The sequence below is a fragment of the Monodon monoceros genome, unplaced genomic scaffold (assembly GCF_005190385.1).
Source record: "Monodon monoceros isolate NGI ecotype Baffin Bay Population unplaced genomic scaffold, NGI_Narwhal_1 Super_Scaffold_19, whole genome shotgun sequence".
In the NCBI taxonomy this organism is placed as follows: Eukaryota; Metazoa; Chordata; class Mammalia; order Artiodactyla; family Monodontidae; genus Monodon; species Monodon monoceros.
In genome coordinates, this window is record NW_021703775.1 from 8,731,944 (window position 1) to 8,756,596 (window position 24,653).

The following is a 24,653-nucleotide window of genomic DNA, read 5'->3' on the forward strand; positions in this document are numbered from 1 at the left end:
GTACGTGGGTGTTTGTGGGTGTGGATATAGGTGTGGGGTCGTGTGTGTGCGTGTGTGGACATGGGTGTGTGTGGGTGTGGATGTAGGTGTGGGGTCATGTGTGTGAGTGTGTGGACGTGGGTGTTTGTGGGTGTGGATGTAGGTGTGGGGTCGTGTGTGTGTGTGTGTGTGTGTGTGCATGTGGATGTGTGTGGGTGTGGATGTAGATTTGGGGTCGTGTGTGTGCGCGTGTGTGGATGTGGGTGTTTGTTGGTGTGGATGTAGGTGTGGGAATGAGCCTGCCTGGGGCGGGGCAAGGGGTTGCGGGAGGGAGGCTTCCTTCCAACCAAGGCTCCTGGCTGCCAGCTGGCCAGAGACCAGGCGTTCCAGAGAGCCCGGTGAAACCAGTCTTTCGAGAACCCTGCCCAGGTCACGGTAAATAGGCCCTGCAGCAGGGAAGAGACTCTGGCTATAATGTCTGGGGAATGTTCCAGCAATCCTAGGTTTAACCCCCAACGAAACAGGCTGGCGGCCGCACACCCCAGCCCTCTGGGCTCACCTTGTCAGCCACAGAACGCAGCCCAGCCCTCAGTCTGTGGAAATCCTCCTAGGCACTCCGCCTAAGAATCCCAGGGATAAAAAGGGATTTCACTTCTTATCAGAGGAGAAATCTGAAGAACCGATCTAAACTGTGTTCCAAAAAGCAGAGCACGAAATTGTACGTAGACAGTGATTTCAATGTGAAAACACGTAAGGGCAGCTAATGAGAGAGAGCATGGCTGTAAAAATGAAAATGATTTTGAGCCTGTTGTCTTGTTACAAGATTTTTTAAACTTTAAAAAAAAAGATTAAATTTCTAAAAAGTTATCAAAGTAAATTAAAATATTAAAAGTGCTTCTTGGGGCTTCCCTGGTGGCGCAGTGGTTGAGAGTCAGCCTGCGGATGAAGGGGACACGGGTTCGTGCCCCGGTCCGGGAAGATCCCACATGCCGCGGAGCGGCTGGGCCCGTGAGCCATGGCCGCTGAGCCTGCGCGTCTGGAGCCTGTGCTCCGCAACGGGAGAGGCCACAGCAGTGAGAGGCCCGCGTACCGCAAAAAACAAACAAAAAAAAAGTGCTTCTTTCTAAGTCACAGGCTTCTGGATTGTTTGGTTTTGATTTCTGCCTGTTTTCAAAGGTTCTGATAATGATATGTAGGTCTTTTTAATTAACATTAAGGAAAAGAAATTCCATAATAAATGGAACAGGAATACAGTAAGTAGTCCAGAATCCAGTCTATGAAATGAGCCAGGAGTCCTTTCTGTAGCCACAAAGCCTTTTACAGATGGATGTCCTGGGACGCTCAGGTGTGATGAGAGGGGTAACCCGAGGTTCAGGACAGGAGAGCACCCTGTCATAGGGCAGCTGTGCCCAATGGCAGATGGAGGGGCTCGGAGAACAAGGGGAGAGGACTGGATCAAACGGCAGCACCAGGAAGCTGCTCTCCGTCCTCTTAACTGAGGGCCACCTTGGGCACCTCTAGGAAATTCCATAACCCTCACATCCTCCTGGCAAGTTCTGCTGAGAAGTTCTGCAGAACTCAAAACTCCCTAAGGCCAAAGGAAGGCAGAAAGAGAGAGCCAGCCCTAGGACAGGCAAGGCAAGCTGTCCCTCCCCACAGGCTGGGCTGAAGGAACCGGGGGCTCCCCTAAAATCAATCACCAAGTCAGCGACAGAAGGGTCCGGTCCGCCCTCCCCCTCTAGGCACACTCCCCTCTTAGAGAGTGTCTGATAAACAGGCTTGCGGCCCCTGCCTTCGAGGAGACAGACTGGCAGGAAAACGTCATGCGAGGCACCATTCCTTTCCCTCAAGGATATCCTAGCTGTTCAGTTACCTGGTTCATCAGCAGGACAGCACTACCTCGGGAGACGGGCACACAGTGGTGGCACCTCCCAGTCCCTCTGGAAAGGACTGAGAGGCGGTCACGTATGCAGAAGCAGTTTCCCCCAAAGTTGGGGCACCAAGGGCTGAGAAGCTCATTTCTCACCCTGTGGTCTCGTCCAAGTGCTCCCAGAACGAGAGGCACAGACAGGAAAAGTACTGTGTCTATTCCCCCTTGAAGATCCAGCTGAAATGTCAGATTTCTACTGACAAGACAAGCAAGGCTCCGGCTTCCGGAGGGTCCCCTGCCCCTATCCATTTCTCCTGCAGGACACAGGAGAAGTGTGGTTTTGTGTTTCTGTGCACTGTTTTCCATTTTAAACATCTGTCCAGTACCTCCTGTCCTGGCCAGAGAAGTCCAGGAAAACTCTAGAGCTGGTCTTGTGAATTAGAAATACAAGACTTCTGACAAGTAAAGATCTAAGGAGCTCTTATTAGGGCCTGGCCGTAAGGCAGAGCCTTCCAGTACACAAATAATAGCTTTAGGAAGAGATCTATAAATAGAAGATGGGTGAGGGGCTCTCAGCTCTGGCTCCTCTATGGAAGCTGGCACACGGGCTGCACACGCACCACACTGAAGAGAAAGTGAGCAGCAGCCTGGCCAGTGTTTTGTCAGTTGCCCCGCTGGCATCTCTGCCCCGACAGGCAGCTCCTGTCACTCGCTCAGATATACTTGCCCCGGGGGAATCTTCTTGAGATCAGATCACCAGCTCAGTTCAAGAGTGTTTCCAGGTGGAGCTGTCCGAGATCAGGTGTAGAGCTGCCTTCGCTCTCCACTCTGGAGGCCGCCCTCTCCCAGAACCTCATGACCAATGTCCCATTCCCACAGCTGGGCTCAGCACTCGCCCTATGCGACCTCCCCAGGAGGCTCCCCAAACCAGGCCTGCATGGCTCTTTCTCATCTCGCCAGAGAGCCGCTTGGGCCAGGCTTCTCCATGCCTCACACACTCTGCCTGCTCTCAGTTGGCTCCCTAACCTTTCAGCCGGGTCCCCGCCTCACTCCCGAGCCCCACGAGGCACTTCCCCTGCATACCTGCCTGGATGGACTGCACCCTCGTGCTGCTTGGGGTGGTCCAGGGCCAGCAGCACGGGCATCATCTGAGAGCTTGTCAGAAAGGCAGACCCTTGGGCCGCACCCCAAACCCACTGAGTTCTCATCTGCGCTTGAACAGAATATCTAGGCAGTCGGACATTCTTGGAAGCGCCAGATGCTCCGGTGCACACAATGCTGGGCACAGAAGTCGGATAAAGGGTGACACCATTATTATTTACCACCACCCCTCCCTCCGCCCTCACCAAACTGGCTCTGCTCCCTCCTCTGCCCACTCCCGTCAAATGACAACATCAACTTGAATCCCAGGCAAAAACCTCAGATGTTCACAACTACTTCCCACCCCGACTAATCATCACTGGGCTCTGTCATTCTGACTGCAGAAGCGTCTGGAGCCCTAGGCCTTCCCGGGCCCCACCGTGCCTACCTGTCTCCCTGGTAGACAGTGGCTGCTGTGAACAGGGCTGTGTTAGTCCTCTGACTCCCAAAAGCTAGCACACGGTCTGACACACAGGCTTCCAAAAGTTAGATGTTTGTTGAACAAATGAAAAGAACAAGCAGGTGGAGGGAAATAAGATACTTAAGGTGCGCCAGACGGGAGGAACCCAAAGCAAATGCAAAAATTATGCAGTGTTCTGTCCAGCCTGTATAAAGTTGTTTCAGGAATAATATGAAGCAGGTGGGGAAAATGTGATGTGACAGAGCTGGAAATATGGGAGGAGTTTTCGAGAAATTATTTCTAGCTTTTTCCCTCCAAAATATAACTCACGAACTGTCTATGAGGAGCGGTAATAGGTGCAAGGTTACCCCAGGGGTCAGTGACCAAAGACTAAAGAAGAGCTGAATGCCTGGGAGGGGCAGGAATGCCACGGAGGGAGGGGGAGGGAGGGGGAGGGAGGGGCACAGCAGAAACTGGAGGGTGGGTTTCAATGAGGGGCGGAGCTTCCAAACTCTCAAGTGGAGAGTTCATTCATTACTGTGCTTCCAGAGTCTGGGGGAGCATCTGTGGTGAAGGAAAAACACAGCAGGGCCAGGAGCAGCCCAGGGAAGCTTCGTTTTAAGATTTCGAGCTGTAGCCAAACTCAACCAAAACTCCCAGTACTGCGAACATTCTAGACGAGGTTTAAGTGGAAGGACCAAGGTTCAAATTGCAGGAGCCTCTCAGTGGCCTCACAGCTCTCACCAATTAGCGGGTCTTACTCCTGAGGGCCTGCAGCACCAGGCCTGTGTCTTGCACATAGCACGGGGTTCAGTAAACAGTGACAGCTGCCTTGAGTTGGAAGGCAGAAGCGGCTGGGAAGCTGTCACCTCGTTGCTTTGGTCCCTAGGCGAAGCTCAGCGCCCCCAGGCGAAGCTCAGCGCCCCCAGGCCTGCAATGACTCTCTGAGCCTGTCTCTAAGTGTGTAAGAGCATATTCATGACTTCCATTAATGAGTGAAGCCATGTCAGCTCTTGATGGTCAAAGACCGCTTATTCACTGAGAACCTGAGGCACAGGGAAGGAGAACCAAGACTCCACACTCTGCTTCTCAGTCCCTGACCTGAACCTCTGATACATGTGTCACTGCAGGAGCACCTCCTGGCTTTCTTGGGGCAGCTGGAAATGTCAAGTCCCTGGATAACAGCACAACACACCCATTTTTCTTTAGCCCTTATCAGCTCGTCAAAATTCTAACACTTCTGGAATGCGGATAATTCTCTCTCAAACCTGACAGGTCATTCTTTCATTCAGTGACTTTTTATTGAGGTCTTACTATGTGCCAAGAACCATGTCACGTGCCAGAGATATATTGGTGAACAGAACTTAGAGCCCTGTCCTTTGGAACTTACATTCTAGTGGGAAGAGACAGACAATAAAAAACAAAGTAAACTGGTAAATTGTACAGTTGTTAGAAAGTAGTATGAGAAAAAGAAAAATGAGCACAGGGTAGGTCTGGGTAGATCAGGAAGGTCAGGGTGGAAGGGGGTTACAGTTTTAACTAGGATGACAGGAAGGCCTCACTGAGAAGGTGAAGTTGAAGCAGACCCGAGGGAGGGGAGAGTAAGCCATGCAAAGTCTGGGAAGAACATTCCTGCCTGAGGGAACAGCCAGGGCAAAGGCTCTAGGGTGGGAGTGTCCTCAAGGCCAGCAAGGGTAGCAGGGCTTGCCAGAGACAGCCATTCGCTCGTTGCTCATTCATCGTTTAACAAACATTTACCGTTAATTTCTTCGCTAGCAACTGAGTGGAGAAAACACTAATAAGGCATGATCCCAACCCTCAAGGAGCTTATAATGCTGGTGGGTAAGGTGGAGATAAAATGACCTGAAAAGAGGATTTTATACCAGCAGCGGAAAGACTCTGGCAGAATTCAGGACCCTCACCCGACCTGGAGGTGCCAAAGAGTCCCCTGAGGCGCAGAAAAGACCCTCGGCTAGACTAGCAGGCACCCTGGCCCTGATTTTGGTGCTGCTGGCTGTGTTAACCTGGCTTGTTGGGTTTTCTTAGCTAAAAAAGGAGCCTTCCAGACACCAGATTTGTAAAGAAAACCCTTTACGTTGCAGGTGTACACTACGCGTTTGCCGCGTCCTGGAGGGCCTTAGACTGAAAAGGTAGATGCCAGATGGAAAGATCTGGCAGAGGTCACACTGCGGGGAGCCCAGCATGGCAACCAACAAGGAAGTGATGGTGTAACACCCCGGGTACGTTCACTCGGCGTGACCATCCCTCACACTTGCATCTCCAGGGCCTCACACTGCACAGGGCAGACTGTGCCTGTGTTTCCATGGAATTACCAGCACCCCCTCCAGGCCTCAGTCTCAGGCTGCAAGCCTGTTAAGGAGGAGAGTCCAGTGGACTAAAATGTGCATCTGCAGAGCCCCACTCAGCAGTGCTCTGGCCTGAGAGATGCTAGCTCTGCTTCCTCAGCTTCAGGAAGCGGTACTTTTTTTTTTTTTTTTTTGAGTCCAAAGGTGGCCCTGACAAGACCCAGGAAGCTCCCACCCTGCTGATCAGGGGCTGAGAAGCCTGACCAAGCCAATGCATACAGGTTGGATCCAGATGTGGGCTGAACGATGCTTGTCGGGTGTGTCACCAGCAACAGTTCCAAAGACCATCGAGGTGGTAAGGAGGAAGCTGCCCTGGTGAGTCCTAACCCGGTTCCCGACCAAGCAACATGGGAGAGGTCCTCTGGGCCTCGAGGCTGCAGGGTGGGGTGGGGCACAAATCCTCAGTGCTCTTCGGTTCAGATTCCGAAGCTCCCCCCAGGCTGTGCCGTCACCACGGGTCCCTCTGCGGTGAGACGACCTTACTGGGCTGTCTCCCACTCAAGTCCTCCTCAGCTCTGACGCTGAGATTCAGTCTTTCAAACTGAAAAAGGGAAGGTACCTGGCCCTGACCCTGACCCCAGCATCCTTGCCAGGCCAGCTCCTCCCAAACCCACTCCATCACCCACTGATCCAAGCCAGTTCAAGCTCTCCTCCACTCTCGGTTCCAGAAATGACTGAAAAGGGTCTGGGCGCTGGCTCCCAGCTAGAAGCTAGAAGCCCTCAGCCAGAGGGAGTTCCACCAATGGGAAACACAGCCAAGTCCCCAGGTTTGGGATAAGGTCCCTCCCCCTGTTCCTCCATTCCTTTATAAAGACCTTCCCTTTCTGCCTCCTCTCTCCCTTTGGCCTAGGAGGGTTTTACTCCATAATTGGTTTGTTTACTGTCACTCTGAAGGCTTTGGAGTGGCAGAGGTAGGAGAAAAGTTTTGTTGCAAGTAAGGAAAGGGGTGTGTGCCCTGAGCTCTGAGGCTGGTGAGTAAACCCTCCGAGTGTCTCTCTAACTACCTGAAAATTGGCCAAGAACCCATGTGAGAAAAAAACACAAGGCAATGCAAGGCCCGCTGAAGATTCCCAGCAGACCACAGGAGGGAAGCTTCTGTTTGGCGCCTGGGAAAGACAGAACAATAACCAAAACTTAATCGGCTTGCTTCTGCTGAATAGTCGAAAGCGTTACTTGGCATTGCTCTGGGCGGGGAGCCAACTAGAGCCCTCCCAATTCAGCTTCTGTGGGCCAGGAGCTCCAGTGACACTGTTCCCCTGCTCCAAAACCTTCCAGAGCTCCAAGCTTCCAGTAGTCTGACTGCCCTGACTTTCAGGCTCTTCCTGAGGCCCCAGATGACTCAGTCTCTCCCCCACTGACCAGTGACCAGCAGAGCCTGTACCCATAGGAACAGGACCACCTGCTGGGCCACAAGCACATCCTTTGCTCCCCAACTCAGCTTCTCTGCTCGAGGGGTTCCCTCTGCCTCAAGTACCAAGTGTCCCCACCTTTCAAGGCTCTCCTCAAATGTTCTCTCCCCTGTGAAGGCTTTCCCAGTTCATCGGCCCTTCCCCACCCAACCCCAGTGAGACGCGCTTGTCCTAATCTCCATGCCCCGGTGTTGGCATCTTCTGAGGCATTGGCTTCCCTCTGTCTGGCTCCCAGGCAGGTGAGTGCGTCCTGCTCTGCTTTGATTCACCTGAAGCGCAAAGCACGGCTCCTGGCAGACAGCAGATGCTTAAGAACTGTTTCTGCGGCCCTGAGTGCCGTTCACCTCAGAAGCATAGGAGGTGCTGAGCAAAGGGACACGAGTCACGCAAATGGAACGCTAAGATCAGCAGACACAAACCAGGCAAGGATACGCGCGACACCACAAAGGGTGAAGCGGAAACTGCATCAGGCCTTACCCTTCTTGAACTCCTCCAGCATGGCATCCAGCTTGGTATCATGGAAGACGAAGTGCACTGGGTGGTTGTAGAAGCGGGTGATGGTCTTGAGGGGGGTGCAGTCATCGGGGTCCACGAAGGCCAAGTCTTTGACGTAGAGAATATCTACGATGTTGGATTGCTCGTCTTCATACACGGGGATGCGCGTGTAGCCGCTTTCCATAATCTCCGACATGGTGTTGAAGTCCAGGATGGCATCGTTCCGGATCATGAAGCAGTCCTGGAGCTGGGTCATGATATCCTCCACAGTTTTGGTCCGGAGTTCCAGGGCACCCTGGATCATGTTCAGTTCCTCTTTCACAAGGTCATTATAGGGCTCCGTCACCTTCAACATCTCCATCAGCTTCTCCCGATTGTAAACGGTGCGGATCTCCTGACCCAGGAAAAAGTCCAGGAGCTTGCTGATGGGGAAACTGAGGGGGAAGGTAAGTAGCATAAAGAATTTGGTGAGAATGATAGTGTTCGCACCCACAGCCAGCCCATGTCGGGAGCACAGGGCCTGAGGCACAATCTCCCCAAAGATGACAATGCCTATGGTGGAGAAGGCCACGGCCACCAGCCCAGACCCGATAAGGTTATCTACAAGGATGGTGAGGGAGGTGTTGACCAGCACGTTTCCCAGGAGCAGGGAGCAGAGCAAGTAGTTGCCCTTGCGTCGGATGGGCTCGATCTTGCGGGCATAGCGCCTCTCCTTCTGAGTGCCACAGTTCTGCACGATGCTCAGCTCCATGGGGTCCAGGGCCATAAGCCCCAGATTGAGGCCAGAAAATATGCCCGACAGCACTAGCAGCACCAAAATGAGGAGGATGTGCAGCCAGAGGGGCAGGAACCTCCCAGCCTCCTCCACCATGAAGAGCAGCGAGTCCTTGTCCGTCCACTTCTGCCAGGGTCCGTCCACGCCGGCGCGGGTGCACAGCGCATACAGCTTCATGTTCTCGCTCCTCCGGAGGAACTTAGTGAGCACTACCAGCATCCCGGACGTGTCCCCGCGGCTCACGTTGACCAGCTTCTGGACGACCAGGTCCTTGGTGAGCTCGGGGCAGCTGGTGGAGTTGTGGATGGTCTCGGCGTTGTCCACCTCGGTGAAGGAGATCAGGTTGCTGGAGAAGGAGCCCAGCCTCTGGCCGTACAGCCTCAGGTTCACCGTGCTGCCCTCGGACACGAAGATGATGCCATCCGAGTTCATCCCACACGATTTGTTGCAGCTCGCCAGCCTCATGCCCAGGATCGCGCTCCGCTGGGGGTCGCCCTGGCCGCGGGCCCCCCGCGCCCACAGCAGCACCAGCAGCACCGGCGCCACCAGGAGGAGGCGCCCTCGGGCCGGCCCGCCGCCCGGGCGCCCGCCCCCGCCCACCGGCGCCATGTTGCTCCGGCTCGGCCGCCGCAGCTCCCCGCGCCCCTCCGCGCAGCCCCTCTCACGCCGCCGATCCTGCCGCTCCGCCGCCGCCGAGCCAACTGCCCGGGCCGCCTGCCTGACGTCAGGTCAGCGCCCCGCCCGCCACGCCACGCCACGCCCCTCATTTGCATGGGAGGCCCCCGCCCCCTGGCGCGCGGCTCCAGCGCCCTCCCTTAAGGAGGTCCGGCATTTAAGGTGGGGCGGCGTGGGAGCGCGGGAGCCGCGGGCGAGCGCACGCCCCGCCCTTCTCCTTGCACGCCTTTCCGCTCTCTCGGAGGGTCCCTCTTTCCTCCTCCCCGACCTGCTTTCTCGACCACGTAGTTCCTCTTCCGCAGCCCAGACTGGGCTTGGTTGCTGGGCTCTTTGCCCTTCCCCAGAAATCTGCAGCTCGGGGCGGTGGCCCTTCTCTGCAAGAACCTCTCGGAAGCAGCACCGCGCTGTGCTCGGGTGAGAAAATTGATTTTCTGCTATGAAAAAAGAAAAGGAGAACCTGAGGGCATAGGCCTGAGGGAGGTCTTCAAGTCCACCGGCATTGTTTTGGAACTCCCGGGGGTTTTGCCCACCTTGTCCCAAGACCAGAAGTGGGTTCCCCAGGCCCAGGCCCGAGGTCTCCTTTCGGGGGCCAGTGGAGGGAAAATCTGGGGAACTGAAGCTGTAGGATGTACCCGCAGATAGAAGGGCCAGGGTCTGTCGTTTCCATTTAGGACACAAATATTGAGCACCTACTACGGTCATTTGTTCCAGACTCAAACAGTACAGCAGTGAATGAGCCAAAGTTCCTGCCCCCTGGAGTTAGCAGTCTAGGATAGAAAACCGGCAACAAACAAACACATACATAATATTTTTTTAATCTTCCCAACAACCCTAAGAGGTAGTGTTATTATTTCCATATTACAGATGAAGAAATTGAGTCTAGGCACAAATCAGAGTCCACCCAGACTGTTATCTTAAGAGCAGGCCTGTGTGACTTTGGGTAAGGCAAGTTAGAATGTCTCTCAGCCCCATTTTCTTAATCTGTAAAATGGGGATAAGAATGATAACACAGCAGCATCCCACTAAGCTTGTGGGAACAGCTGGCCTAGGCACTGAACAGGACAGAACAACTCTGTGAATGTTCTTTGACTATGCAGCTGTTGTTGTTATTGTTGTTGCTGTTATTATCTGCCCTGCTGGGACCAAACCCCTAACCCCAAATTGTGGTGACTGACCCTGGGGCAGCTGCCTGGGGAAACAAGCTGAGACGCGCAGCACCAGGCCCAGCCCTGAAATGACTGCTTCCTGGGCGGCCCTACCTCAATGTCAGTCGGCAACTATGAATTGAGCACCAAGCACTCAGGGTGTGGGGGGGAAAGACCAACCGCAGCTGCCATCCAGTTAGGGAGAAGGAGACAGACAGACAAACATCCTTATAATTGCAGAGGTGTGCTGACAGGAGGATCGGGTACCAGGTTGACCACTGGGTCTTGGACCAAGTTTTTTCCAGCCCTGGAGACAGAATCCATTTCACTGTCTCCCTGCAGAAACACTTGTGTTTATTTTTATTACAGTATACTGTTTGCCAATAAAAGCAACAATCAATACCAGCCAGAAGGAGACTAAACAGAGAGGAACAATAATATAGTGTTTTAGGAGGAGGCGTGGTGGCAGAGGCCTGATTCTACTAAGCCCTGTTAGCAGGGGTAGAGGATACTGTGTGCTAGGCCAGCCTGAAGCGACCCCTTGCAGATGCCTCACTTCATATTCCATAGTGAGTGTCCAGCCTGCCAGTTTTCCAGAAAACAGGAGACTCAGATGGGCACTGGCCAGCACAGAATAAAAGCAGAGGGCTTCCCTGGTGGTGCAGTGGTTAAGAATCTGCCTGCCAATGCAAGGGACACTGGTTCGTGCCCTGGCCCAGGAAGACCCCACATGCCGTGGAGCAACTAAGCCCGTGCACCACAACTACTGAGCCTGAGCTCTACAGCCCGCAAGCCACAACTACTGAGCCCACATGCCACAACTACTGAAGCCTGCGCGCCTAGAGCCTGTGCTCTACCACAAGAGAAGCCACGGCAATAAGAAGCCCGTGCACTGCAACGAAGAGTAGCCCCCACTTGCCACAACTAGAGAAAGCCCGCGTGCAGCAACGAAGACCCAACACAGCCAAAAGGAAAGAGAAAAGCAGAAAGCAGAACTTTTGACCAGCTGTTCCCTCCCATGTCCACTGACCAGCTTGAGCCACCTACATCACCTCAGAGCAAGCCCAGCTCTCAGGGATGCTTCTGCCCTCATCTCTTTCCAGCCGGCTTTAGGACCAGTGCCCTCCCCTACAGTACTTAGAGAATTTCCCATTCTATTATCGACCCACTGGCTATTTTTATTTTGCCCTTTTCAGACTATCTGTACTGAGAAGCATTCTATGCATGCACTGAGCCCAATGACAGAAGCCAGCAAAGGGAAGGAAAAAATAAATGTTCAAGATACTTGGGTTAAAAATGCCAGCGCTGGTGAGGATTTGGTAGGAAAAATCAGTCTCTGCTAAAGTTCATTTAATTACACCCATCCTGGGCTTCCCTGGTGGTACAGTGGTTAAGAATCCACCTGCCAATGCAGGGGACACAGGTTCGAGCCCTGGTCCGGGAAGATCCCACATACCGCAGAGCAACTAAGCCCGTGTGCCACAACTACTGAGGCTGTGCTCTAGAGCCCGTGAACTACAACTACTGAGCCCACGTGCCACAACTAGTGAAGCCCGCGTGCCTAGAGCCCATGGTCCACAACAAGAGAAGCCACCACAATGAGAAATCTGCTCATCGCAACGAAGAGTAGCCCCTGCTTGCCGCAACTAGAGAAAGCCCGCGCGCAGCAACAAAGACCCAATGCAACCAAAATTAATAAATTAATTTTAAAAAATTACACCCATCCATGATTATATTCACACCCGTGATTAGGTGAATAGAGCAGATGCAATGAAGTAAAGAAAAGAAATTCCCCTTTCCATGCTACCCAGGCAGAGGTCCATACGGCCTTGTTCTGGGTTCCCATCGTAACTTAAAGGGAAGCTTTCACAATGTCCAGAATGCTTGATGCCCTGCAAATGAAGGAGGAGGCGTCATCTGTTATTAAATAGTTCATACAGCTAAGGAAAGAAGGGAGGGAGGGAGGGAGGAGGGGAAAGAAAGAAAAAGAAAGAGTGAAATGAAGGAAGAAAGAAGAAAGAAAAAAAGAGGGAGAAAGAAGGAAATTCTTCTTTGCCCTCCCCGGGCCTTCAGTCTTCAGGGGAGACAAGACTCCTTGGGTAATAGTTAAATGATACAACCCAGAAAGAGTCAGAGGAGGTATTTGAGATGCAGACTGGAGTCCACGTTCATTCTCTGCCTGGCATTTGTTCCTGGTTAGGGCATTAAACCTTTCCGCATCTGCAGAGTTGAGAAACTTCCCGCAGCGTGGTGGGGACATTGTGGAGGTGGAGGTATATTAGTGTGCAAAGCAGGAAGCCTGGACCATGTCTGGCTCCTGTGAACGAGGCTGTAAGAACAGCAGAAAGTGATGTGCATGTGACAAGCCTCCCTCCTTTAGGGGGCAGACCTGTTCCTCTGCCTGGGGTAGAAGTCTTTACTCACCTGAGTTGCCTCCATTTGAAAGTAAGGAGTTTGGAGAAGGTCCTTCCCCAAGGGGTCCTGATACCTGACCCCCAAGCACCCGAAAGCACTGCATTCACTCCATTGGGCCTGATGGGTTCTTTCCGGGACCTATGGCAGCACGTCTACACTTCCCGTGGTTGAGCCCCCTCCTTTCTGGTCCTGTGTAGGGAGACAGCCTAAAAGGTTTATTGCCCTTTCTGTACCTGGCATTGAGCTGACACCGAGTATCCAGTGATGAACAAGATCCTGAATTAGTAACCTGGGATCTCCTTTCCCACTTCCTAGGCTGGGATCCTCCCAGCCTGGATTCTTAGCCCTTTTCAATCTCTGGGTCTCCACAATGGGGAGCTGTGGGCAGAGAAGCTGCCCATCTGCTGGTGGAGCTCAGAGCCTGAGGTCTGCCATGGCCCCAGGCTGGGCAGAGCCCTTGGGGGATGCCGTGGGCCTGGGCTGTGCGAGCCTGGCTGGCAGCAGTGGGACACCTTTTCAGAGTGAGACACGGATCACCCTCAATACCTGCCATGGTCTGTTTCACCACTGTCTATAAGTCTATAGTAACCCTGAGCATTTGCAGGATACATCCATGCCATTTAATTATCTCAGGAGGGGGCTTGCCTGGTAGCGCAGTGGTTAAGAATCTACCTGCCAATGCAGGGGACACGGGTTCGAGCCCTTGTCCGGGAAGATCCCACATGCCGCGGAGCAACTAAGACCGTGCGCCACAACTACTGAGCCCGCGCGCCTGGAGCCCATGCTCCGCAACAAAAGAAGCCACCACAATGAGAAGCCCGTGCACTGCAATGAAGAGTTAGACCCCCTCGCCGCAACTAGAGAAAGCCCTCACGCAGTAACAAAGACCCAACGCAGCCAAAAATAAATAAAAATTAAAAAAAATTTTTCTCAGGAGGGAAGGAGCAAGCATGAGGTTAGTTGGATGCTGCCTTTTTTTTTTTCCTTTGGCTGCACTGCAGGGCACGCAGGATCATCTTAGTTCCCTGAACCGATGCCCCCTGCATTGGACGCGCAGAATCCTAACCACTGGACCACCAGGGAAGTCCCTGGATGCTGCCTTGACTCACATCCCAACGCAGGTCATCCCAGCGCGTGGGGACATGAGGACCCGGTGTGTGAGACAGATACTTCATTGAGCCAGAGAAGGGGATGAAAACATCAGGTCGGTGGATCCAGGCCAATAAAAGGATGTGCCTCTGAGAAGCAGTCAGATGCCAAAGCGGCAAGGGGAAGGAAGCATTTGTATTCACTGGCTAGGCTTCAAGGCTCCCACGGCCATAGGACAGGTTGTTCTCCTTTGGGACAGACTCACGGGAGGCAGGATGCCCCACCATGCGGATTCAGGCACAGCTTTGGAGGCACGATGGGGGTGCTGGCTTGGCCACAGATTGCCTGTGTGACCTGGGACTCCGGGACATTCTTGAGTGCGGAGTGAGAGGATGTCTGGCCCATGGTAAGAGCTCAATACCATAACAATGATGGGAATGATGCAGCCAGGATTTTTAAAGGACACGCAAATGTCCTTAGCTCTGCTGTGTCTCTCTATCCAACTTCAGCCAGTCTTCTTGTCCTTCCCCTTCCCTTTCCTGTGGAGGAAGAAATCAATAGAGGATGATGGGGAAAACCAGAGGCTGAGGGGGAGATCACCGAGGACTGAACAAGACCATGTGTGGCCCCCTTGGGCCTCGGTGCAGAGGGAAGAAAGGAGGCTGCGGTTAGGGGAGGTCGAGCTGGTGGGGGGCAGGGGGGCTGGGGGTTACAGACAAGCTCTCAGGCTGCTGGGAGGGAGAGAAGCCTCTCATTCGGGATCAGACAGACCTGACACCCTGCGAGCCCAGGCCTAGGGAAGCCCCTGCTGTTCCAGGGCCCCTGTGGGGAGCCCTGGGCAGCACTGGGTGTGAGAGGGGCCTGCCGGACCTAGGACTCTGCCCGCTCTCCTTCCCTCCTGCTTCCCTCCCTGTCGGGTGCACTGGAGCACCCTCCGTCCCCAGGACTGGCTACCTCAGCAAGCTTTTCCTTCTGCCTCCCAAAAGGGAAAGACCCTTTTCTATTTTTTTAAATTAATGTATTAATTTACTTATTTATTTGTTTATTTATTTATTTACTTTTGGCTGCGTTGGGTCTTCGTTGCTGTACGTGGGCTTTCTCTAGTTGTGGCGAGCGGGGGCACTCTTTCTTGCGGTGCGCGGGCTTCTCATTGCGGTGGCTTCTCTTGCTGCAGAGCACGGACTCTAGGCACGTGGGCTTCAGTAGTTGTGGCACGCAGCCTCAGTAGTTGTGGCACACGGGCTTAGCTGCTTCACGGCATGTGGGATCTTGCCTGACCAGGGCTTGAACCCATGTCCCCTGCATTGGCAGGTGGATTCTTAACCACTGCGCCACCAGGGAAGTCTGACCCTTTTCTATTTTAACAGATTAACTGCTCATCGCTAGAAAAAAACTAAGAAGAGCAAGCTAACGAACGCTGAGTATTTATAGAGGCTTATGAACAAAGTTTTCAGAGTCATTGTCCTTAGTTTCTGACCCTTTTTCTTAGTTGGCAGAAATGTCACGGGCTCTGACCCTTACCATCAGGTGAATTGGGGCAAAGTGCTTGGCCTCTTAAGGCCTCGGTTTCTCCACTTTAAAGATGAAGATCAAGAGACCCTTCTGTCTGTATTGAAAGGACCAAATGAGCCCTGGTTTGAAAGCACTGCTCTGTAAACACTGGTTTCTTTCCCTTCCCCCAGGCCAGGACTTTCACATTACTATACCTTTCATTCATTTATCCATTCGTGTATTTTTATATTTTTGCTGGGCTTATAAAATAGGTGTTATACATGTTCATTGCAATAAATTCAAATAACACAGGGTGTATAAAGTAGAACACGAAAGCTCCCCTACCCCCATTCCACTGCCCAGGGGTTGTTTTTCTGGAAAGTATCCAGCCACTGCCTGCCCTCTTCATTTGCTTCTCTTCCCTTATCTGGACTGGAGGCCATTTCCCACTGGGCTGAGAACACTTCAGGGCAAAAACTGTGTCATAGTCATCTCTGTATCCGGAATACTCGGCATTCCATATGCGTTTGTGGAATGAATTGGATTTCCCTTTAAAAAGAGGGCAGGGGCTTCCCTGGTGGCGCAGTGGTTGGGAGTCCGCCAGCCGATGCAGGGGACACGGGTTCGTGCCCCGGTCCGGGAAGATCCCACATGCCGCGGAGCGGCTGGGCCCGTGAGCCATGGCCGCTGAGCCAGCGCGTCCAGACCCTGTGCTCCGCAACAGGAGAGGCCACAGCAGTGAGAGGCCCGCGTACCGCAAAAAAAAAAAAAAAAAAAAAAAAAAAAGAGGGCAAAAACAATACTATTGGGGACCAGGGATGGGAAATGAGGAGGAAGCATTTAGCCAGTAACTTTATATATAAAATTATAACTTAGAAAGCTGTTTCAGAAGACAATATTTACCCCTTGATATCATTTCTGCTCTGTTCTATTTCTTAGGGAAAAAAATCTGATCTTGACCCAACTAAATTGATTTCTTGACAGGGTCACAACTTGAAAAATACTGGTCTCATGCGTTGCTCACGGGCATCCACTGGAATACCCTTTGGGGGAAGCCTATGAGGGTGGTGGGGGTTAGAGTGCTCTCCTTGTAAATGTCCTCCGTGCCAACAGTGTGTTCCATAATCCACATGTGGCAATAAATCAGCCCAGGCAGATCAGTGAGCCAAGTTCCTGATTCCCAAACCTTATTGGCTCCTAGCCCGACCCAGGAAGGGAGACCGCCTTACAGATCTTCATTCCCAAGTGCCCAAACAACTGCCAAGTCACCAAATACCTGTAGAGCCTTCAGCAACCAGCTCATCTTGCTAGCCTCAGGGCCTTTATCTTTAACCTGAGGGAGCTGGATCAGATAATTAGGTTCTATCCTAATTTAAATTCTTTGATCTACGATTCTTCCTGGACAACCAAGGGAGGAAGGTGAAGGCAGATCAGAGGTAGTGGGCATCTGTTGTTCTGGCCTGTTCAGCTTCCTTCCCCTCCTTCTGCAAACGGCACCTCCCTTTCCTCTGGGAACCTGTCCCACCTCCATTTTCATGGGTTCTAGTGGGGATGGGCAACTGACCAGGCCTGGACAAAAGTACCCCAGGCCACAGCAATTGACCTAGGGTGGGTAGGACACCAAGAAGGGCCAATCAGGAGCCTGGGTTTTTATATAAGGGGAGGGTCCCTAAATGGAGGTAATAGAAGCCTCAAGCTGTCTGTTACTAGGTCCCCTCCCCCTGCTGAGGGCAGTACTTCTGTTCAGCTTCACCACAGCCTTGAAAAAAGGTGTACCATTAGTCATCTCCTTTCACAGATGAGAAAAGGGAGATTTGGAAAGCTGAAGAAACCTGCTCAGGGACTTCCCTGGCAGTCCAGTGGTTAGGACTCCGCACTTCCACTGCAGGGCGCACGGGTTTGATCCCTGGTCAGGGAACTAAGATTCCCGCATGCCGCACAGCACAGCACCCCCTAAAAAATAAAGACAGAAACCTGCTCAGGATCACACAAAAATGGATTTCGATACTGTTCCAACCTGTCTGGACTCCAAACCTTCTTAGCCCTCCTGCATGTGCTATACCCATCTGAGGACTAGGGTTCCATGGGGACTTAAGATGACATGGTTTTATTTCTTTTCTAATCAAGGCTTTTAACCAATCTCTGTCAAAATTCCCCCTTCCAGCCCTCCTTGAGGTCTCTGGTGGGTCCACCATCTTTAGTGTGACTTTTAGTATCAGGAGCCCAGTCAGGTCCATTAACAACTGACATCTCATTTCTGACTCACATCACCTGTGCCCCCTCGTTGTCATCCTTCTCCAGGCGCGGGGTCCAGGGTCTGCTCCAAGGACTTGGAGTGGGGAAGGGCCTTGGTCAGCCTTTCACTCCTCCAATCACTGCAGCCCGTTTGGGGTGAGTGTGTATGTGTGTATCTGGTGTCAGGCGGAGGGGGTTACTTCATTCTTCCTTTTCAGGGTCAAACTTCTCCAGCATTGGGGCCTCGTAGGGCAAGGGGACAAGGGGAAGGGCAATTTCTCTTTACTTAACCTCCCACAGATTAGACCCCCCCCTCCCCTTTATGGCTGTTGCTGCTTGACTGAGTGTGGCTTGTGTCCAGTTATTGGCTTCTTACAGGGGGAGGTTTAGCTCAGCTTCTGTTGGGACTCCTTGCCCCCAGCTTCTTGCTGTTGGGGTAACCTTTGCCTGGCAGACAGCCCCTCTTGAGTCCACCCAATGGACGCTGTAGAGACCACTCCACTGATGACCCCTCTCTCTGCCTCAGGTCTTCAGTTCTCTCCTCCCTTTGCTCTAGGAGTCACAGGGCAGAACAGCAAGTCTGGTGCTTATGGTGGTATAAGATGCCAGTCCCTCTTCTTGCAGGAGCCCCCAAGTTTTCTTAGAGCACCCCCTTCACCTGACTTTGAGAAGTATGTTAGTTACCTATTGCTGCATAGCAAATTATCCCCAGAAGTTAGTTGCTTAAAATAGTAAACATTTATTATGTCATAGATTTTTGGGGTCAGGAATTAGGAAGCACTTTATTTTATTTTTTTAATAAATTTATTTATTTTAGGCTGCGTTGGGTCTTCGTTTCTGCACGCGGGGTTTCTCTAGTTGCAGCAAGCGGGGGCTACTCTTCGTTGCGATGGGCTGGCTTCTCATTTCTGTGGCTTCTATTGTTGCGGGGCACAGGCTCTAGGCGTGTGGGCTACAGTAGCTGCAGCACGCGGGCTTAGTAGTTGTGGCTCGCAGGCTCAAGAGCACAGGCTCAGTAGTTGTGACGCACAGTCTTAGTTGCTTCATGGCATGTGGGATCTTCCCAGACCAGGGATCAAACCCATGTCCCCTGCATTGGCAGGCGGATTCTCACCCACTGTGCCACCAGGGAAGTCCCTAGGAAGCAATTTAGCTGGGTGGTTCTGGCTCAGAGTCTCATGAGTTGAAATCAAGACATTAGCTGGGGCCTCAGTCATCCGAAGGCTTGACTGGGGATGGAAGATCCACTTCCAGACTCGCTCACGTGGCTGTTGGCAGGAGGCTTCAGTTCTTTTCCATGTGCCCTTGTCCACAGCACTGCTCACAACATGGCAGCTGGCTTTCCCCAGAGTAAGTAATTCAAGAGAGAGCAAGACGATGTAGAAACCATGATGTCTTTTATGATCTAGCCTTAGAAGTGACATACCACCAGTTCTTTCCAATTCTATTGGCTATATGTACTAAAACTGACACACTATGGGAGGGGGTTATCCAAGGCATGAATAGCAGGTGTCACGGACTACTGGGGGCCATTTAGAGGCTGGCTGTCACAGGAGGTGAGGGAAAATCCTCTACTGAATACTGATCAACCAACAAACGTCCCCCAACGCTGACCCCCATCAGCTTCTCTTAAAAATTGGGAATACGGTCTTACTGGGTTAATGGTTAGGGTTGGAGAGCCTGTTCTCTACTTAGAAGTTCAATAGACACATAAAGCCATCATCACCAAAATTAAAATATTGATTTCTCCTCCAAAACATATATCTCCCATAATTTCCCTTTTATCAGTATATGGCAATTCCATCTTTCCAGTTGCTGTGGCCAAAAATCCAGAGGCATCCTGCTCATCTTTTTCTCTTATGTCTCTGTCTGATCCATCAGCAAATCCTGTTGGCTCTACCTTGAAAATACATCTAGAATCTAGGTACCTCTCCCCACTTTGGCTGCCACCACCCAGACTCCAGGCACCTTCCTTTAGCACCGATATAGCCTCCTACCTGGCCTCCTTATTCCTACCCTTTCCCTCCCACATTCTGTTCTCAAGGCAACAGCCAGAGTGATTTTTTTTTTTCTTTTTTTTTCTGGCTGCACCACATGGCTTGCGGAATCTCCATTCCCCTGACCAGGGATTGAACCCCTGCCACAGCAGTGAAAGCCTGGAATCCTGACCACTAGGCCACCAGGGAATTCCCCAGAGTGATCTTTTTAAAACATGAATTATAAACCTCTTCTGATCCAAACCTTCCAGAAGCTCAGTTTCTTTTAAAGTAAGAGCTAAACTCCTGACATTGGCCTATACACTAAAGAGTTTTGTCTTAATCCTGTCAGGGAGGAACAAAGATTCATATTGGGGAAGTGATGTAATGGAAACTAAAATTTGGTCAGTGTGTTGAGGAAATGGGGTGGGAGTGAGTCCAGCAAAGAAGCTGCCATTGTAATTCAGATGTGAAGGGACAGGTAGCAATTAATAAAAATTACCTCCCATTTATTCAGTGCTATGTGCCAAACGCTGTGCTTCCCACACCTTTCCTCATTTAAATATTTATAGCAATCTTGTGAGGTAGGTGTTATTATTATTCTCCTTTTACAGGTAGAAAAACCAGGTCCCAAAGAGGTTACATAACTTGCCCAGGGTCATACAACTAGGCAAGGTCAACAGAGCCATGTATTGAAACCCAAACCTGTGTGCTACCAATGCTTTCCAAGCTGTCATTTTCATTGACAAATGTTGAAACCAAGGGACATCATAAGAGTTTTCACGACAGAAAATAGAAATCTTTATTATAAAACAGCTGTGCATCAGTCTAGTTGTTTAAAGAAATTCCAAGTGGAGTATGATTTAAAGAAATAAAGCCATGTCTTTATAATTGGGCTTCTTACACATTAGTCTTCAGTTTTTGTCTTTTAGTGTGTAGTCTAACCTTGACTTCTTGGCTCTCTCCCAGAGCCAACAACCCTCCATCTGACTTTGGAAATAGCCATCATCAGGCTGGCTTAAGACTTCGGGCCAGGTTAATTTCCGAAGCCACAGGATGGCTTCCCTTGACTCCATGGCATCCACTCATCCTGAAGAGCCTGCCATTCCTGGCAGAGATGGGCTCTGAGTTCTCTGCACAGAATGAGAATTTCCCTTCTCATCCACCCCCTCCCATGGCTTCTGTCATAGCTGTAGCTCAGCTGTATCCATGCACTTCCCTACACATCCAACTCCTGGAGAGCTCAGGGCTCCTCCATCTGTTCATCTACCACAGGAAGAAGGAGAGTGAGGACAATTATACCCAACAAAGACTTTACTTAGCTGTTTGACCTTCAAAGCTATAGCTTGTTGTATTTCTAATTAGAAACCCCGGTGATAAGATTTGCACATTACACACTTCCACTCTGCACCCCAGATCCCTGAACAATACCCTCAAATAAGCCAGTGGTTTCTACTTCATTGATAAACCTACTTCTAACACAGGTACTTTCTTTCAAAGGGACCAAACCCACTTTCCCAGAACACAGTCCAGAACACAAGTGAGCAAGCCATAGCAAAGCTGTACAAACAATACTAATCTGTACACTTATAGAGCTCTTTAGAGTCAGCAAGGTGCGTGTGCATCCTTTATCCATTCTTTAGTTCAATGCTGTCAACAATCAAGTGTGGTAGGTTTCATCACACCAAATTTACAGGTAGAGAATTTGAGGTTCAGAGAGATTATGTACTTTGCCCAAGGTCATACAGTAGAGCTGGGTTTCAAAAGGGCAGATGTTTTCATCCCAACTCAAACATGCCAGCGTTCTCCTCCCCCCCAGCCCCGTTCTGTAACTCTTGGTGCCACTTATATCCCAACTCTGTGACAAGCAGGCATCTGGATGCCTAGAGGCAGTCCCTAATTCGTAAGAGTTCTCCCACTTCATCGAGCTATCACAGATCTAAGATCTGCTCCTTAGGATATTGGTTTTTATTAATTCACTGATGGATTAACAGATTGGAGAAGGTAAGTCACACTAACTAAGCAAGTAACTAAGTGATAAACCCAAATATGGATTTCTTAAGTAATACTGTGGCTTGTTGGGAGGTCAGAGTTTGTAAGTTGCCATGGAAAATAGTTGGCCAATTAGTGTTGGAGCTACTGTCCCCTTCTATGCTCCAGGGTCTGCTGGGAGAACTGGAAATGGAGCGGGGTGGGGCCAGGTCAGCTGCAACTTTAGGGCTGAAGATGGGCCCAACCCCAAGGCTCAGCCTGGATCTCTGAGGAGGGAGGAATGGTCTACCTGGTTTGGGGAGGGCTGACATTAGGCCCTGCTTTGTGTCCTAGGTTTGGATGAGGGTAGATTTAAATGGAATATCAAGGTTTAGAACTGAAGGGTGGTACTAAAACAATATTGTAAATCAACTATACTTCAATTAAAAAAAAAAAAGGGGGGGAATTGCAGGGTGGAAGGGAGGGAAAGGATGGGGCCAAGATTCTACCTTGGAACCTCCTTCATGGAGTGGGGAGCATCAGGCTTTAAGGTGCTCCTGTTTGACTTTGAAGACAGGAAAGTAGGAATCAACCAGAACTCTAGAATTCACAGCTCACTTTGCACATGAATGGCCCCCACCTTGGAGCTATGCAGCCCTAGATTGTGATTCCGTGGAGAAAAAGAGGGATATCAGGCAGCTGAAAGGGTGGTCGGTCAAGACCTGACCCAGCTTTCAGAAGGTGCCTCTATGTGTGTGTAGGGCAGTGCCGGAGGGGGGCAGGGCTCCTTTTTCTCTTTCTTCCACCTCCCCTCAACACCTTGACATGTTGAACTTTATCTGAACCTTGTACTTCTGGAAAGCAGCTACAGTCAAGAAATGCCTCCCCTGCTTTGTGTCCCCCCTCACCCCATTTTGAGTTCTGAAAATAGCCAACTTCAAAGGACTATCCTGTTCTAGAATATTCCAAGATAAGACCCCCTTCCACCCTTCCTCACTGACTCAGATAAGACCCTCTCCAGCCTTCCTCATGATGACTCCCTTGTTTACCTGCCTCTATAAAACCCCAGTTCCCTCCTTTTCTTTGATGCATTCCTCATTAGTGAGCATTGTCCCTTTTGCAACAGTCTGATTTATTGTCCTGTGCATTTTGTCTTTTACACCCTTCTCTTTTATTCCCTTTTTATTCATTGTAATGAGTTTCCTAATGAGACATCTCCTGACATAATCTACCAAATATCAAGCTCACAGCCTGCACACTGTGAATGTACTTAATGCCTCTGAACTGTATACTTAAAATGGTAAACTTTATGTTATATATATTTTACCACAGTAAAAAAATTCCAGCTGATAGAGAAATAAAATGAAAATAATTTTATTCAAAACAATGAGAATCCCTACTATGTGCTGGGTGATGGATTAGGGAGTGGGGAAGTGGGTGGGGCCTGGGATAGGAAATGAGTAAGATCTGCTCCCTGTGGTCCAGGAGCTCTCAGACTTGCTGGGGAAACAAACATATAATCTGCTAATTGAGCACCATAATTCAGAATGACACACATTGTAATAGACATGTGTACAGCCTGATTTGACTCAGGCTGAGCAGGGCCTTGAATGTTACACTAAGGAGTTTGGAGTTTGGATTTTATCCTGCATGGGAGGCTTGCACGGTTTTAAAGCCAAGGTATGACACGGATAGATGTATTCAATTCCTAATGTCTTATCACCAGTCATCTGCTTTGTGTGGAGTGTGTAAAAGATCAATAGCTGTGACAGCTTTAATTTTAAAAAGTTGATCCCCCATAAAACAGGCTCATAGTCATATATCTCCTATTAAATATATTTATGCTCAGGAAAGAAGGATTTAACTTTGGTCAAGTCTATTGGGAAGACAGAGACACAGAGCTGGCAAGTACTGTGTAAGAAATGTGCTTGGAAACACTGAGAGCTCAGAGTGGGGCACTGCCCGCTGGCTGAGGGGGTCAGGGAAGGCCTCCAGGAGAAAGTGGGCTGGGGCAAAGGAGAGGGAACAGGGGAAACTGGAGCATATAGACAAGGAAGGGGGTATGTGGGCCAGATGGCAGATGGCTTTGTGTGCTAGGCTGAAGGGCCTGAATTCCTTCCCCACAGGTGATGGTGAACCATACCGGGCTCTGTTAATAATGATGGTGATGCTGCTGATACTGCAGTGCTTACTACATGGCAGACGCTACTCTAAGAAGTAAGAGCTTTACCCGTATGGACTTATTTAACCCTGACACTCAGGAAAGTGCATGGGTAGGTGGTTTAGATCACTTGGATGGCCATGTGGATAATGGTGGACAGAACAACAGTTGGGACACTTGCTGTGGTTCAGGGGAAAGACAAAGGGAGGGATGGAAAGGATGTGATGGCTTTGAGAAATAGTTAGGGATAAAACCATCAAGACATGATTATTTACTGTTTTGGTGGTGGAATTGCTGAGAAAGAGAATGGAAGCTGGGATGAATCTCACTTTTTTGGCTTCGGGGCCCGGATGTATTATTGCACCAACAGGTAAAGGATTGATTACTCTGTTCCATTTCTCAGAGGACTCGCTGAAGTCGCCCAGTGCCTCCTACTTCCTCACGAGTAATTTAGAAGTTAGTTTAATTTCCAAACATTTGGAGATTTCTCAGAAATCTTTCTGTTATTGATTTCTAGTCTAATACTGTAATGATAGGAGAACGTCCTTTATGTGCTTTCAATTCTTTTAAATTTGTGCAGGTTTGGGTTTTTTGGTTCAGATTATCTTGGGAAATGTTTCTTTTGCACCCGAAGAAAATGTGTCTTCTGCTGTTGTTGGCTGGAATTTCTATAAATGTCATCAGGTCAAGTTGTTTGATAGTGCTCTTCAAGTCTTTTATAAATTTGATAATTTTCCTGATAATTTTCCAACTGCTGGAGTTGTGAAGTTGTCTATTTCTCCCTTCAGTTCTATAGATCAGTTGATAGATTCGCACGGTCAGGAGGGTACTATGGCAGAGAGGCTAGAACGTTTGCGTGGAACTGGAGGAAACATTTTATCTCTTTAAATTTACTCTAGAATGTATAGACGAAATGGAAATCACTACGTATCCCAGCAGGCCTAGTGGCACTCAGGACAAATGCAAATAAGGGAATCCAGGCATTCGGCCACGCCCCTTTCCTGAGTTGGCAAGGCAAACTGGTACTCAAGCCAGCCAATCGGTGAAATGTTCACCTGTGG

General features: G+C 50.6%; 2 protein-coding genes across 4 annotated transcripts in view; one reads left to right on the plus strand and one right to left on the minus strand.

The window, feature by feature from the left end:
- Window positions 1–9,131, minus strand: part of CNNM4 (cyclin and CBS domain divalent metal cation transport mediator 4) — a 35,063-nt gene extending 25,932 nt beyond the window's left edge. For all 3 annotated transcript variants that reach the window (XR_003795014.1, XR_003795015.1, XM_029232799.1), the window contains exon 1: window positions 7,642–9,131. Coding sequence is in view for 1 of the 3 variants with exons in the window: in XM_029232799.1 (XP_029088632.1) it covers window positions 7,642–9,043 (1,402 nt within the window). In the remaining 2 variants the exon portion in view is untranslated. The remainder of the gene's footprint in view (window positions 1–7,641) is intronic.
- A 195-nt stretch (window positions 9,132–9,326) lies between these two features.
- The window catches only part of LMAN2L (lectin, mannose binding 2 like), a 39,954-nt gene continuing 24,627 nt past the window's right edge, over window positions 9,327–24,653 (plus strand). The window contains exons 1-2 of the mRNA XM_029231862.1: window positions 9,327–9,523; window positions 23,558–23,704. Of these exons, the coding sequence (XP_029087695.1) occupies window positions 23,701–23,704 (4 nt within the window). The 5' untranslated portion in view covers window positions 9,327–9,523; window positions 23,558–23,700. The remainder of the gene's footprint in view (window positions 9,524–23,557; window positions 23,705–24,653) is intronic.